This window comes from Pleurodeles waltl, chromosome 11 (assembly GCF_031143425.1).
Source record: "Pleurodeles waltl isolate 20211129_DDA chromosome 11, aPleWal1.hap1.20221129, whole genome shotgun sequence".
In the NCBI taxonomy this organism is placed as follows: Eukaryota; Metazoa; Chordata; class Amphibia; order Caudata; family Salamandridae; genus Pleurodeles; species Pleurodeles waltl.
In genome coordinates this window covers 915386867-915404342 of record NC_090450.1, presented here as the reverse complement: position 1 = coordinate 915404342, position 17476 = coordinate 915386867, and the positions used below count along the sequence as shown (strand labels likewise).

The 17476-nt window shown below is 44.7% G+C and overlaps 1 protein-coding gene across 5 annotated transcripts in view; it reads left to right on the top strand.

Annotated features, from left to right (window-relative positions):
* The window catches only part of KDM2B (lysine demethylase 2B), a 715168-nt gene that overhangs the window by 309726 nt on the left and 387966 nt on the right, over window positions 1-17476 (top strand). For all 5 annotated transcript variants that reach the window (XM_069214908.1, XM_069214905.1, XM_069214907.1 and 2 more), the window contains exon 8: window positions 6486-6639. In XM_069214908.1, the coding sequence (XP_069071009.1) occupies window positions 6486-6639 (154 nt within the window). The remainder of the gene's footprint in view (window positions 1-6485; window positions 6640-17476) is intronic.

Below are 17476 nucleotides of genomic sequence, written 5' to 3'. Positions count from 1 at the left end.
AAGGGGGGGGGTTCCTCGGGGAAACCTCCACTTGGTCAAGGGAGAGGGACTCCTGGGGGTCACTCCTCCAGTGAAAGTCCGGTCCTTCGGGTCCTGGGGGCTGCGGGTGCAGGGTCTCTCCCAGGTGTCGGGACTTAGGATTCAAAGAGTCGCGGTCAGGGGAAGCCTCGGGATTCCCTCTGCAGGCGGCGCTGTGGGGGCTCAGGGGGGACAGGTTTTTGTACTCACAGTCTTAGAGTAGTCCTGGGGTCCCTCCTGAGGTGTTGGATCGCCACCAGCCGAGTCGGGGTCGCCGGGTGCAGTGTTGCAAGTCTCACGCTTCTTGCGGGGAGCTTGCAGGGTTCTTTAAAGCTGCTGGAAACAAAGTTGCAGCTTTTCTTGGAGCAGGTCCGCTGTCCTCGGGAGTTTCTTGTCTTTTCGAAGCAGGGGCAGTCCTCAGAGGATGTCGAGGTCGCTGGTCCCTCTGGAAGGCGTCGCTGGAGCAGGATCTTTGGAAGGCAGGAGACAGGCCGGTGAGTTTCTGGAGCCAAGGCAGTAGTCGTCTTCTGGTCTTCCTCTGCAGGGGTTTTCAGCTAGGCAGTCCTTCTTCTTGTAGTTGCAGGAATCTAATTTTCTAGGGTTCAGGGTAGCCCTTAAATACTAAATTTAAGGGCGTGTTTAGGTCTGGGGGGTTAGTAGCCAATGGCTACTAGCCCTGAGGGTGGGTACACCCTCTTTGTGCCTCCTCCCAAGGGGAGGGGGTCACAATCCTAACCCTATTGGGGGAATCCTCCATCTGCAAGATGGAGGATTTCTAAAAGTCAGAGTCACCTCAGCTCAGGACACCTTAGGGGCTGTCCTGACTGGCCAGTGACTCCTCCTTGTTTTTCTCATTATTTTCTCCGGCCTTGCCGCCAAAAGTGGGGCCTGGCCGGAGGGGGCGGGCAACTCCACTAGCTGGAGTGTCCTGCTGGGTTGGCACAAAGGAGGTGAGCCTTTGAGGCTCACCGCCAGGTGTGACAATTCCTGCCTGGGGGAGGTGTTAGCATCTCCCCCCAGTGCAGGCTTTGTTACTGGCCTCAGAGTGACAAAGGCACTCTCCCCATGGGGCCAGCAACATGTCTCGGTTTGTGGCAGGCTGCTAAAACTAGTCAGCCTACACAGATAGTCGGTTAAGTTTCAGGGGGCACCTCTAAGGTGCCCTCTGGGGTGTATTTTACAATAAAATGTACACTGGCATCAGTGTGCATTTATTGTGCTGAGAAGTTTGATACCAAACTTCCCAGTTTTCAGTGTAGCCATTATGGTGCTGTGGAGTTCGTGTTTGACAAACTCCCAGACCATATACTCTTATGGCTACCCTGCACTTACAATGTCTAAGGTTTTGTTTAGACACTGTAGGGGTACCATGCTCATGCACTGGTACCCTCACCTATGGTATAGTGCACCCTGCCTTAGGGCTGTAAGGCCTGCTAGAGGGGTGTCTTACCTATACTGCATAGGCAGTGAGAGGCTGGCATGGCACCCTGAGGGGAGTGCCATGTCGACTTACTCGTTTTGTCCTCACTAGCACACACAAGCTGGCAAGCAGTGTGTCTGTGCTGAGTGAGAGGTCTCCAGGGTGGCATAAGACATGCTGCAGCCCTTAGAGACCTTCCTTGGCATCAGGGCCCTTGGTACTAGAAGTACCAGTTACAAGGGACTTATCTGGATGCCAGGGTCTGCCAATTGTGGATACAAAAGTACAGGTTAGGGAAAGAACACTGGTGCTGGGGCCTGGTTAGCAGGCCTCAGCACACTTTCAATTGTAAACATAGCATCAGCAAAGGCAAAAAGTCAGGGGGCAACCATGCCAAGGAGGCATTTCCTTACACTTGGTCTCGTGGAAGTCCTCACCAAAGCCTATATGGGTTTCATTGTCCCTCTTTGTTGTTCTTCATGCTGCATTGACTGCCCAAGGGGCTTATTCATGCCTTCTCACCATCACATCCTTTGTTATAATCTAGTTTCAACCAGACTAAATGCAACATATACTCACCCACACACATGCACCCCACTGTTCTATATACACTATCTCTTGATATGAAGCTTGTATTTCAGTATAATATTCTTGTAAAGAGCTCCATTGAAGGACACCCACTGCCACAAATTCTATCCTTTGAGGTTTAGGATTGTTTTGAAGAATATGTACTATCATAACTCAAAATGGGTACTGTGCAAAATGTGCCTGTTATTTTGTTCTGGGAGAAAATGGGGATCATTTCACACATATCCACTTTATCACTAAGCTTGCATTTTACCTGCATTGGAAAGGGATACATATTTATTGATGCTCAGAGGGAAATCCAATTCCCCTCTCAGCATAAACATGTATTTTCTACACCATGTGACATCCCCCTTGCAGTCTCAGTATTGCAGAATGTTGCAAAGCATCTCTGGTTCCTAGCTACTGTTTATAGGGCATTTCTAGGTGAGTAGGAGTTAAGCTGCCCTGTGTTAGGGAGAACCTTGTCCCAAAGCACATTATGTGGCATTACAGCATTCACTTCAGCTTAGTGGCTTCAAAGTTAGAAAGTCATGGTAAGATCTGCAGCAATGCTTACCTTTGTAGCATCTCCTGATAGGAGTCTCAGTTATTTCTCCCCGACACTGAGTTGTTCATAACTTTATATGTCTCCAAGCGTGATAATTATCAAGGATGGATCAGCTGGCTACTAATGTACAGTCTTGCTTCACAAGGCTTATTCCTTTGAATCAACCACAGTATAGATAGGCAGCTAGTGAATCAACATTTTAAATTGAATGCAATTTCCAACTTACTTAACAATAAAAACTATCCTCTTTGTATAGCAAAGGAGGTCCATCAAAATCACTGAAATGTTTTATGTAAACAGACAAATGTTTAGTGCAATGGAAAGGTCAAAGAGGACAAACACTGTCACGTGTTAGCTGTGTATGATGGCTCAGTAGACTAATGCATCAACTCCAGGAATCTTTTTTTGACTTCATGGTCACAGTTCCTTATCCTGGTGGGCTAACTCAGTGGTTGAATGTTAGAATATCGTCAGCACAAATACAATATAACAGAAGTATTTGTGCTCTAAATATCGTTCTCAAAAATATCATCACACTAGGTGAGATTTTAAAGTACTAGCTCCACTTGGGTGATATTTTTGTAAGATATACTTATGATACAATATGTCTGTTTGATGACATTTTAGTTATGATATTCTAGTATCATGTCTCAATGTTGATAAAATGAGTACCACCAAGTTGGGTAACAATAAACTTAATTTGTTCGGAAACCCAGATGATTATGGTGAATGTGAGCTTTAAAGTACACATTTTATGTCATGTGCCCCTATTGTATCGAATGGTATTTAGAAGACTGTTTCTGAGTCATAGACACTGACAAAGCTTCAATTTGCTAGGGTCCAACAGTCAATCTATGGTTGACTATGTGATTTTGATATCATCTGGTGATAATTTTTTCTAGTTGCTTGTGATAATAGGCAGCCTTGCAATGGGAAAGAAACTAAAAGGTTGTTAGGGATAGGATTATGTTTCTTGAGTAGGGGCATGAAGGTAGTCTTCTTTAGTTGGCTCGGAAAAGCGATTTCAGTGAGCGAGATGGAAACCCTTGCAGGAGTGTAAAGGTAGAGAGAAACTGGGGTCAGAACAAAAAGAGGGGAGGAAGAGAGAGAGAATGGGAAATATTGCTTCACAAGACATGATGTAGTACGAAGGGTGTCCTGTGACATGGATGGAAGTCTATATACTGAGAAATTACAGTCTGCTGAATTGATGAAAAGCCTACAGTGCTGATATTCACCTAACAGAATTAATGTAATCTAAGAGACTACTAATGAACACTCTGCATAGCACCTAGAATACAATGAAATGAATCAGAGCTATTGGAGTTGACTTTGCCATTTTAATGCAGTTGCTTGCCAGGTTCATGTTAGCATTTTACAAACTAAATAAAGAGAGTAATAAAGCCAGCATGCTACCCATCTCCTAAATTAGCCAGGGTCAGTCTTGTGATGTTGGCTGCTTATTTGTGCATATGTGCCCACCTTTACTGTCCTGAAAGAGATTGTGTTTTCAACTTCAAAACAAATCAGACCCACACAGATAATAGGCACCTGCCCAACCCTTATGCAAAGCCTCTGACCAGCTTGAAACATCCCGTATTGGTAGGACACTAAGAAAGACTTTGCTAAAGAGAATATATCCGCAACACTGACCGTTTTAATTTGTGAAACATTACCAAGATGCATAAAGTAAATATGAACTTTACAAATACATGTTTTATATTACATGTTAGTATGCGATTGCATGACAGGAGAGTGGTTTCTGAGTCATGGCAGTGATGAAGCTTCAATTTACCATGGTGTAGCAATCCATGCTTGTGTATGTGAGTTTGATATCATCCGGTGACAATTTTATCTAGCAGCTTGCGATAACAGACAGCCCTTTGATGAGTTGCGTTTGTGGTTGATTTTTTCTAATAGAGATTTCTAACTGTAGGTTCCTCCCCTTGTGAATTTCCCCAGGCACCAGACTGTATCCAAAACATTTTCATAGCAACTCCCTCGCTTACCAGTATATTGCATTGTGCAGGTCTGTGTAGGGTCCATCCCCCACTGGATGTGACAATGGGGCCACTATTTCTGTGCCCCCTTAGCTTGCTAACTTCTGCCCCTTTCTTTCTGTGCCCTTCGACACAGATCCAGAGCTTGCTCTTTCGAGCCTGTCAGACGTGACAGTTTTCCACTCAAAAAAATTCCAGTGTGCAAGTGCTAGGTCCTCTTCTAGTACTACCGGATTTAAACAGTGTAAGGATTGCCATAAGCAGATGTCGCTGACAGACCCACACGAGGTCTGTTTCTTGTGCCTGGTCTCCAAGCATGATTCAGAGTTGTTGACAAGTACACTAAGATGAACCACAAAGCCATCCATGATTGTCTCTGATGCTGACTATGCCACTTGTCCTGAAGTCGCCCTCGGCTTCCATCTCAGTGCCCATGCTGCTTACAACATTCCAGTCCACTCCGCAGCCATGAAAATTGATGCCAGCACCAACACCTCCAGAGGGAGATCCTATTATCCTTTTGGACTCAGAGGCAAATCCAGATTTACCTTCACTGACATCGCTTCAACCTCACCTCTGCTTTCATTCTGACCCCGAATCATTCTATCAACGCCATCATGAATTTGGAGAAGACAGTGAAGATTCCAGTCATGTTTACTATAGCAAAATCTTATTTCTGGATTTGCAGGATGCAAGTTGCTTGGATACCTCTCCTGACACTGGCCTCCACTCCCACCTCCCAAATGTAGCCACAGAAGATTTTGCTTCTTTAGCCTTAGTGATAAGGAGGAGGACAGCAGAAATCATAGACCTCAACACCACCAACTACTGAGACTAATGTGTTGACAGATGTGCTTCATCCCAAACAAACGAAGCATGAACCTTTACTGCCATTCAAGGAGACCCTTACGGATAAACTGTTGGGCACCTGGGCAAAACAAGGATCTTGCTCATCAGTCTTGAAGGGGCTGATCCACATCTTCCCACCAACGTCTTTTGTGATGCCGCAGTGCATCCTCAATTTACTTCTCACCTACTTGTTGTACACTCCTTTTGAACCAATGCACAGCTGCACTGTATGCCTTTTGACCATGAAGACAGTGTCCGTCATCACTATCACCTCTGCTTGACAAGTGAGTTAACTCCAGGCCTTGTCAGTCCAGCAACCTTAAACATCTTTCTTTGCCGGCAAACTGGTCCTCCGGACAAAAAAGTACTTCATTGCCAAAGTTAATCACGCCTATCCACATAGGGCAGTCTGTTACGTTGACATCTTTGTATGCCCCACCTTATCAGTCTAAGGAAGAGAAGGGGCTTCACTGTTTTAATTCTAAGAGGGACCTCGGTTTTTTGCATCGATCGGACCGGACAACCTCAATTAGACAATCAACTTTTTGTGGGCTTCCCTGGAGCCCAAAAAGGGAAAGTGGTACAATAGAGAACCAATTCCTCAAAATTGTATTATGGATTAAAGATCTGCTATGGGTTAGCCAAGAAGCAGCTCCGAGAAGGCTTGCATAATGATTCCACCAGTGGAAAGGCTACTATCAGTGTGCTGAGGCGTTGTTTGTCAATCTTAGACATCTGCAGACTGCTACATGGGCATCCCTCCACAGGTTCACAAACCATTATTGCATGAAGAGCCAGGTCTGTTTGGACGGGCACTTTGCCAGTCTGTCCTGCAGGATTTCCTGGTCTGAGTCATTAACAAGGTTAGGAATCTGCAGTTAGATTGAGTCTGTACCAGAGAAGGTGAGTAACTTGTTCTTCAAAGCCAAAAACTTGACTTGTTGGGAAGAGAACAAATTAAAACAGTGTATTGAAAACCGTCTTACTGGCAATACTGTGAAACATTTTCAACAAGTTTTAATCATTACATATTGTAAGGGTTACACTTTTCCTTTCTCTGTAGGTATTTTGGTTGATTCCACCAACCTTGCAGAATTTAGAATTTTATGAAGAATGGGTGCTCTCTGGAAAACAAGCTGATATCTTCCTGGGAGATAAAGTCAGCGGATGTCAAAAGATTGAATTGAAACAAGGCTATACTTTTTTTATTCCATCAGGTAATTCCTTTTACCGCTGGTTATTGTTTTAGAAAGTGGCTAAGTCCAGTGGCTTTATTTCAGCAGATGGTATCACGCTAGAATGACTGAAATACTTTGGAGATCAAATTCATTAAATGTTGCAGTCCGCTTTGTAACTCAGATCATTAATAAATTGTCCATTACCACATTTGTACACTACTTCTGGAAACTCTTTTGCAATAATGCACTCTGTAGATTATAGTGGCAATAACAATAAATATTTTCATTACATACCTTGTATGTTGCTTCAGTCATATTGGCTAACCTAAGAAATTTGTATCTGTTCACTTGATTTTGAGACTCTCCACCATTGGCATCAGATACAGAAAACTCTGCTGTAAATGGGTGCAATGAAACAAGAGGCGGAAGATCAGTGGAATGTCTAATAATGAGCAATGTCTGGAAACAAATTATTTTTATTTCATGGCCCCGTGATAAGATGTAAAATGTGAGTCTGTGAATTGGAACCTGTTGAGAAGCTCATGGCGTTAAATATAAAAACAACCACCATTCTAATAATCTCTATATCACATAAAACATACACATTAGTTTTTAATGTGGTTAAGATCGTGCGAGCAAGTCAATTGAGAAATATGATCAGTCCCATCCGACAAATGACTTGCTTGCAGTACCCCTTCAATAAAGTTTTAACGATTGTTGCAGAAAAAAGAAGGTATTGGGTAAACCTTATGTGGCAAAAAATGGGATAAGATAACCCCTTCCCCCTAGTCTGGTTGCAGGATTCTTTCACTGACATCTGAGAACTATGCAGTAACACACACTAGGACAAGCCAGAACTGTGGAAGCACACAGTCATCTGTTAGACTTCAACTCTAGTAGGCCTCATCATTCACACTCATACAAATTCCACATACCAATAACATGCTATAACATAGGTGGAAATTATCTTACATTAGCTCAGATCACACATTTAATGTCCAGCTTTCAGGATTTTTAGTGAATAGAGAAGAAATGGAGTATGACTTTCAACATGCAAAACTTAGAGCCATTTCACATTGATCGCACAGGAGGCACAAGTGACACAGAAGTGGCAAAACTGCATAATGTCCTTTTTTACTGTCGAGTCCACCAGTGAGTATCCTCCACCAGAACATTTTAATAGAAGATTACCCCATTTGGGTAAGGGAATCCTCGTGTTATGCAGCATGTTCATTCTACAGAACACATGCTTGATACATACACCTTTGTCTTGAGGTGCAGAATGTAGCCAACCCAAGCAGCTTACATTTTGCTACCCTGCCTTCCTCTGTAATGGGGGTTGGGGAGGTTGGTTATTGTGAGTGGGTGTGGTGTGGGTTTTGCACTGCACTTACACCTTCTCTGGAGCAGGGGTTCCAGTATCACGCCTACAGCAGGCTTTGTGGCACCCTTGTGAAAAATCAGTAGCTTTATTTCCAGAAGCGATCAGACAGCACAATGGTTTGTATTGCTGATGTGCAGACTTGGCAATGTAAGGAGAGAAATGTGAAGGATATGGCTGCCTTGAGGAAGTTTTAAAAAAAGCCTATCGCCAGCTCTGAGTTCTCATTTTGTGCAACACCAGAGAAAATACTGGTGCTGGTTTAACCAACCTAAGGTCAGGCATATGCATTACAGAACCCTTATCTGTGGGAATCATGACAAAGGTATACTCAATTTAACCCAATCTAATTCTATTAAAGTATTCCGATTTTTCATCATAAAACTATGAGATGTTGTTCACATTGCTTTAAAAGATATGCATATTCTCTGGATGGTCTTTATTTTCTAAATATAACCCACTTCTGTACGTTCAATTACTCTTACATATGTCTCTCTCCCATCTTATATTGCAGAAATATCAAAGTAATACATTACAAGAAGAATTAAACAGATCGTTAAATATACTGAACAAATAAAGAAGTATAAAAAGAGAAAACTCAGCAAAAGCAGTGCCAGAATCCAAGGCCAATTAGATTAACTGGAATTTGGGTCACAAAACAGTTGGCATTTTGGCACACCGCCTTTTTTGTGATTCATTCTTCATTTTGCAGCATATAAACAAATAGATCTACATAGTATTCCACCTGTGTATTATTATTAAAAATAAGTGAAACTAATAATAGTTACATGATTTGTTAGGTGAATCCATTTGGAAGCCCACTGTCTAGTAAATGATTTGTAGATTTCCTTTTGTTAAGAACTTCTTTTTCTGTGGAAAAGGTTTCCACAACAGTTGACCACCTGAAATGCAGTGCGAATGCTCTAGGTTGATTTCAGTCTTTCATTACTCCAAATGTTGTCAGCCAGATGAGTATAAATAGGGCTGCCATGATTAGATTGGAATTGGCAATTGTGGACAGTATGAATTCAGGTTCGGAACTGACAGTGAGATTGAAAGTGTTAGATGTAGTGTTTTACAGATTAACTCCCAATAAACATTTAAGTTGGAACAAGGAACAAAAATATGTGATTTTATTTCCTCACACTATTGGCACCTATGGCTTTTTGAAGTTAAGTCATTCAAAATGTATTTAGATTTTATTAGAGTATAGCATGGTCTGAATGTGGTCATGAAATGATTTACCATGAAGTCAGGGGACAGCAAATGTTTGGCATATTGTAGCAATTTTGCTGACTGTTCTTGATCAACATTGCGTTTTAGTTCCTTGCTCCACCTAGTTGCCAAAATATTGAAGCAATCAATTTTCCATAAGTGTAGTACATTGCTGGCAAATTGACGTTGTAGTAGTACATCTGTTTATTATAGGATGGCTATCACTGTATTGATTTGGATCAGGACCAGGGTGTAACAACAGACTTTACTGCCATATCTGCAGCAAATCTAAACTGGTTCATCACCTCCTCAAAACATGTAATCATACATTGTTGGAGACAAGCTGTACACCTGCCTTACCCCAATCAATATCCACCCTATAAGTTATATTTGGGAATGTGAGATTATTATTTCAGAGAGATGTGTGATTTAATACTGAAGGCAGAACAAATTTATGGGAGATAGCTGTCCAAACGTGAACAGTTGTCTGATTGATCTTTAATACACCACACTGGAGATATAATTAGCTGTTTAATTTGTGCAGATGGTTATGAAATCCAGTTTAGTTTAAAAAAAAGATAAGAACAATAGCTGCAGAGTACAGGTGAATTCATGCTCTGACCTATTCTGTCCCCCAAAGAAGGCCAATAATATATGCAACAATTGGCATTGTCAGACTGTCTCCTTTCCCCATAAGTCATAACCACTTCCTTGATCTATAGACTCTCTTTTTTCTCCACACAAAATGTGTGGCAGTGGCAGACGTTTCTTAAAAAAGAAAGTTGACACATTGCAGACTATAGCTCTAAAAGGGTATGGATATTCTAGAAAAATCATCATTGTGACTAAGTTTATCTCACTCCCATTTTCAACTTAAATGGGCATCCAACACATTTTTTTTGATTATACTGTGCCTTAAAATGCTACTGTATAGAGAATTCCACTTGCCCGTTCCTTCTGTGCTTTCTTTGTACACTTTCCTCAATTCTCCAGTATGAGAGCCCTTTTACAGTAGAAACAGTTTGTTTAAAAGAAAAAAAAATACATATACACATTTTACAGCATATACGTCCGGCAGCAGCACCATCACTATCCATTATGCCCTGCACTTGGCATTACTTCCCTTGCCTTTTCTGCCTCCTGTGGATAGAAAACCAGGGCACTGGCCTCAGACTTTTTATATTATTACATGAAAGTATTTCCGAATCTACAGATTTGTGATTTTAATGGTCTTCTTTGGGGTCAGGGGTGTTTTTCAAATATTTCTGTCATTGGGGATTTCTGTGTATTTGTTTCTCAAAGGCCTATTTTATTACATTTATTTAAGTGTTTTTATGGTGTTGACTGAGTCATAGGGCTTTATGTGTAACAAGTGAATGGTGGAAAGTTAGGAAAAGAGATCATTCGTGGGATATAGTCTGAAGAGATGTGTTCTAAAGTGTTTCCTGAAAGCAAAATGGCTAAGGTATTTAAACAGAATCTTTTCTAGAATTAGATGTTGTGCATTATTCCTCTGTCTAGTGGTTGGATCTAGAATGTCTCTCTTTTTGTCCTTTTTTTCTTGTTGTGTCTTCAGCCACCATTTGGTAGTATGTGTGTCTCTTTGTGACTTCAGACATGTACCCTGGAAGCCCCTGTGTGAGGTTGCCTTCTTCAAGTTCTTTTTTCCACCATTGGGTCTGGAAAATAGAAGCTGGAACTCTGGGATTATTGAGAAGAATTTGTGGATTAGTCGATGAATCATCTAGCACAATTGCATTTAGACTGTGAAAGCACATGCACAACAATGAAGGAAGAATCATCACAAAACAATAACTACTGAATATCACAGAATAAAGTAGGTGCACCACACGGGTAGTTGACTTCGAGGTCAAAGAATGTGCATCAGGAGGGCTGGAATTGTCGAGGGAACTGAAGAACACATCCTTTAGATTCTGCCCAGGTGCCACTATAAGTTTGCAGAAAAAGATAGTCACAAGGTCCACAGCCTTTCTCTTCTGCTGCTTTTGCTGAATTACAGCGAAAGACACTCCGAAACAGGGAAAAGCAGAGGTGGGCACATTACGCCATGGTGCAAACCCAGATGAAGGATCAACATTCTTTCTGGGACCTTGGTCTGTCGAATGACAATGAAGAAAACATCAGGGGCACAGAATTGGCACAATGAGAGGAATCTGACATTGAGGAAGATGTCATTGAAACAGGAAAAGAAGAGCTGCTAAAGAAATCGCAGAGAGAGGGAGACTACGAGAGATGTGCTGAGGTGACACCTTGAAAGTATAGTGGGCCCAAACTGAAGCAATTTGTCTCCCGAAGATGCCAAAACCCTAAATAAGTGAATGAAGATTGAAACAAAGAACCCCCACATGCCCTCACACAAGGACACTGTTGAAGAAAGTTTCTCAGGTGCCTTCAACGCCGAGATCAATTAAGACCAAGAGAGGGAGAAAACGTCTAAGCAAGGAACTCTGAACCCGAAGAGAAAGACAGCTCCAGACATCAACGCCAAATAGAGCGCTTGAGGATGTAAGAAAATAAAGATGCCTAAAAGCCAAAATGGCGGTGATCCTCCAGAAGAAGAGTTGTCGACAAGTCCCACAAAGTTTTTCAAATGCATTCAAGACCAGTCAGAGAAAAGAGACTCAAGGAAAAATAGGGTGACTTCCAGCCACCGACTACACCTGAACCTCACCACGAAGAGTAGTATGTCGTCTTAGAGGAAGAAGAAATGTAGGAGTAAGGGATGATTCAACACATCAAGAGCACAGAGGGAGAATGGCAAGACCTCGACTCTGACTCACCAGTGAGGGTGTTGAATTCTGTCTTTCAAGGCCTCCTTCCACACCTAATGACATTACAGTGTGTTAAGCTTTGATGAAAAAAAAGCTGCACAAAAATATAGGGTGAAGTTAAAAGAAGAACAGTTGCAGGCTTGTTTTCATCTCCAAACTCGTTTTCCATCACAGATAGGGTGTCAGTACCTTTCTTTGATCCCAGTCATTCTTGATAATGGTAGGGAGGAATTTTGAGAACCAGAGAAAAAAATACAAGCACTCCTCGAAAGACCATTTATACATAAAGCACAGTGCAGTGGCGGATCCATTAATTGTTGCCATAGCCAGAAAAAGAGCTAAAGTCCCAATGGTAACGTACATCCACTGGAAAAGGAAAGCAAAAGGGTGGAGATGGTGTGAATGCAAGGTAGAGAGAATGCCTGGTACACAATTGAAAATAGCCAACTTGAATGTGCCCATTAATCGATATGGCCACCAAAGAGGGAGGAAATGTGGATGTTATTGAAATCCCTCCCTGAACAATACAGGAAGAGATTGAGTACCATTATGGAAGAGGGCAGGGCTCTTTCTAACAGCTGTCTTAGGTCAACTCTGCACACCAGACACCGAAATCAGGCAGCTGTGTACTAGTACCACTCTTAGGAGACATGCCTGGTTGCAAGTCTTAGGTTTTACATACTCTCTTCACGTGAGAACATCTGTTTGGAAATACAGTGGATAACACCCTTCAGCAGATAAAGAAGTATAATATTCTCTATGTCATAAACCTCATACCAACAAGTAGGTGCACAACAAGTCACCACAACAACATATGTAGCTTTCCCCCACACCTCGCCAGCCTTTTCAAGGTAAGGGCCAGAGGAAGGGCCTAGACCCCAAATGGGATGGGCTCATCATGTAAGTGACTCTAAAGAAGAATAGCCATTCAACATAAAACTAGTTGTAGGCAGAATAGGAGGATTTCTCCAGGAATGGAAGTCAGTCAACTCTGACAAATGGATGCTGAACATTATCCAACAACTGTTATTGTTTCCAACTCCTAAAAATCCCCCATATGTAAAACCAAAAAAGAGTTCACGTACCAAGGTTGAGCCACAACACTTGCAAAAGGAAGTGAAGGAAATTTCTCAAAAACAAGACTGATTCTGGATCTCCAGTTCATAAACAAATGTATAAAGACACAGAAGATCACGATGTCCACAATGCAAGATGTAATTCCGCTGCCGCGGAAAAAGGAGTATATGGCACCCGTATTGATCCCATATGGATCCCTATCTCCACGTGCCAATGAACTAGAAGCACAAAATATTCCGTCAGTTAGTGGTGAACCAGGTATGCTCTCAATTCAAAGTACTTCATTTTGGTATAAAGTCAGCAGACAGAGGGGGTCATTCTAACTCTGGCGGGCGGCGGAGGCCGCCCGCCAGAGTTCCCCCCTCCGAAATACCGCACCGCGGTCAGTAGACCGCGGAGGGTATTCTAAGTTTTTCCCTGGGCTGGCGGGCGGTCGCCAAAACACCGCCCGCCAGCCCAGGGAAAAACTCCCTTCCCACGAGGATGCCGGCTCGTAATCGAGCCGGCGGAGTGGGAAGGTGCGACGGGTGCTGTTGCACCCGTCGCGTATTTCACTGTCTGCCAAGCAGACAGTGAAATACTTGTAGGGGCCCTCTTACGGGGGCCCCGCGACCCCCCCCCTACCGCCATCCGGTTCCCGGCGGGCGGACCGCCGGGAACTGGATGGCGGTAGGGGGGGTCGGAATCCCCTCGGCGGCACAGCTAGCTGCGCCGCCTTGGAGGATTCCAAAGGGCGGCGGTACACTGGCGGGAGACCGCCAGTGTTGCCGGTCCGACCGCGGCTTTACCGCCGCGGTCGGAATGCCCTTGGGAGCACTGCCGGCCTGTCGGCGGTGCTCCCGCCGACCCTAAGACCGCCGGGCCCAGAATGACCCCCAGAGTGTTTACAAAATGTCTGGCTGCTTTAGCAGCACAACTGAGAAGATGTGGGATGCATGTACACTCCTTCCTGATAGAGACTTCTAGCCGCAGATCCCTCACCTTTGGAATATTCCCCAGGAGTCAGAGTTCATCAGGAAGATTTTTCAGCAGTACCTTGACTTGTCAATAGGTTGGCGCTATGCGGCTCCGCACTGCACTGATGCTGGTCTGCTCTGAAAACGACATGCGGAGGCTATATAGGTGCCCCGCTAGGTGACACCAGTTCCTTTCTTTCCACACCACCAAACATGCATCCAGAGCTCCTCATATCTGAGACTAATTTCGATTTTTTCCCCCCAAATTTCTTAAAGTGCATGGGATGCCACCCCCTAAAATGAAAGGTTTCAAGCCCTGTAGCGACTGTCGCAAACAAACGTTTGTGACGGATCCCCATCAGGTGTGCCTGTGGTGCTAGGGATCAAACCATGACTACATGATCTGTGGAGACTGCAAGTCAGTGAACCTTAAGGCCATCCTGTAACACCAGGCGTAACTCTGCATTGCCAAGCACAAGAAATCTTCTTGTTGGGACCACTCCACTGTGCTGTCTTTGTCCTAGGTTTGTCCTCATTGCCGCTCCCATTCTTGGAGTTGACAGTCACTGCAGAGGTCGCTTTTCATCGTGCTTCAATTCTTCAGGCAAGCATAAAAATCTTAAGAAGCTCCACTACCTAGCGCCACTCGCATTAGCCTGAGAAGGCATGGGAACTGTGCCATCCTTCTCGATCTTGCTCCCGAAGACGCCCAACTTCAGTGTTGATTCTGCAGCTGGTTCTGGCACAACCTGAGTTTCCAGGGCCATCAGTAACACTGCGCCAGATATAAGAGTTCTGTGCAGGCATGGTCCAGCTCTTCGGATCCCTGCTGAGTTTCTCTGGTGCGCCTTTGGGCCTTAAAAAGCTGAGAGGCTCCCCAGCTGCAATACCACTGGTGAGTTCGCCCTCAGTGCTAGCTATACTTTCTTAGCCATTTTGCCTTTGGCTCTTTTTCCGACCCCGCTTCTGGCACCACAACCCATGCCGGGCCTGGGCATGTCAACACCGATGGTAACTTCACCACCTGAGGTGGAGGATCTGATTGTTCTTTCCAACGATGAGCAAATGCCAGTCTGATCTCATTTGAAGTTGCGCCCAAATTTGGGCAAGGCATCACTTTTCCCCCTTGATCTGCCACCCCTTTAGTATCCGCAGGGTCATCAGCGCTCTTTTAATTTTGAAACAATGATTGACCTAGGTGATGAGTTCGCTCAGCCCTATCAAAATGACCATTGGTATGAAGTCTTACAAAAGGATAGAGGCCTTGATACCTCCTTGGAGACTTCACTGTTTCCCCACCCTGGGCTAGCCACAGAGGTTCTCCTCCTACAGCTTCGTGCCCACGAGGTCAAAACAGTCTAACCAAAGATCTCTATAGCCTGACACACGTCTTTGGAGCCACCACTGCCCTCTAATGAGGCACTTATGGATGCCTTATTAGGTGCTTTGGCCAAACCATGTTCCAGCCCACCGGTCTGCCATTAGGTTGCCAGGTTCCATTGCCCTGCTCCAGGTGACCTGGCTTTTCTTTCTCAGGACCCCTCAGTAGACAGCCTTGGTGCAGGCTCCCCAAGTCACTCCAAACCCAATACATTTCTGTCTACTCTTCTTGAAAGAGAATAGAAATGTTTGGGAAACATGTCTTCTCTTCCAACAGCCTGGCCCATTCCTTTAACGTAAGCTACTTGTTGGGCTGTGTTTTCCTGCGCCTTTTGGAACTAAGTGGCACAAGTCCCCTCTAGTGTACCTGAAGACCTTCGTCCTGTCCTGTCCCAGGTGATTCAAGATGGTCGTGACATGGCCAACTTCACAATTAATTGTGCTTGGACACCACCGATTCCATAGGGTGGGATATTGGCACCAGTGTTTCCATTCACTGCCATGCGTATCTGCGCATAGCTGTGTTCATCTGCAATGTCCAGTCCTCTCTGATAGACATGCCCCTTGATGGACTTGGCTAGTCAGGAGCAAGGCTGACTCCTCTCTTGATCGGTTTAAGGAGAGTAGGGCTATGGCTTGCTTCCTGCACCTCTTCACCTCTCCTTACCAACCACAATATTTTAACTGCTCCCGTAGGAGATGGCCAAGGCATCCCATACAGCGAGACTGTCCAGCCACCACAGGGAGTGCAGCAGTTTTGCAGTTGCAGCCGAGATGTCCCCGCTTCTGTGGTCAAGGTCAGTGGGCTGCCGAGTCCACCGCCCTCACACGCAGCCCCACCAGCAAGCCTCTTTAGCGTGTACTTCAAGGGGAACTGTGACTTAGTGGGAGGCATAATCCAGTGATTCTACTGAGTCGATAGACCATCACCTCAGACAGCTGGATTCTGCAGATCGTACGCAAAGGATACACCCTTCATCCCCTCTCTTAGCCGCTGCACCTCCTGCCATCTCCCCAGCGACTAACTTGAGGGTCATCTCTCCATTGTTCTGAAGAAATTGCAAGTCCTTTTGACCAAAGGGACTACTGTGGGAACGCCAGCGCCAGAGTAGGTCATGGTTGTTATTCCTGCTACTTTCGGATGTCCAGAAAGGACATTTTTAGACATTTTAGACTTGCGCCCCTTCAAAACATTCCTCCAAAAGGAGAAATTCAGAATGCTAACTCTGTAAGACTGGATGGTGGTGTTGGGCCTGGATGAGGCCTATTTTCATATACCCGTCCTGACGGTCCCTTGGCACTAACTGCGGTTCATGGGGGGACAGGAGCATTTTAAGTTTGCTGTATTCCCCTTTGTTTTCACCAGTGTCTCCCAGCTTTTCACAAAAGTGATGGCGTTGGTAGCAGCCCACCTTCCAAGGTCAGAGATGCCAGTCTTCCCCTACCTCGATGACTGGGTATTGATATTGCTATCCCAGACAGTCGTTAACCACCTCCATACTATTGCGAGCCTCTTCTTTGGGATTCACTATCAATGTGCCAAAGATACACCTGACTCCTTCTCAGATGCTCCCCTTCATTAAAGTAAATCTGGGCACGGTTCAGTTTTTATACCGCTCATCAGGACATTCAGCCTGTGACCCCAGTCTTTCAGCCTCGGTCCTGGATTTCAGTGAGTTCTGCTGTGAGGCTAGTGGGACTGATGGCCACCTGCATCCTGCTGGCTGAGCATGACAGTTGTGATATGCAGGCTCTGCAGTGGGATCTGGAGTCCCAGTGGGCCCAACAAACATGAGGGGAACTTCACATACCAGGTTCTGTTTCCGGAGGAGCATGCAAAAGATCTGCAGTGGTGGTTGCTGGTACGCAGTTGGGTCAGCTGCAGACCCCACTCCTTTCCCCCGGAGCTCACAGTGATGACTGATGCATCGCTCCTGGGTTAGGGAAGACATCTGAGAGAGGTGGAGATCAGAGACCTCTGGTCTCTGGTGGAACCTAGGCTCCACATCAACCTTCTAGAGCTGAGGGCAAGTGCTTGGTGTTGAAAGGCTTCCTATGTGGTGCTGTGGTAAAGA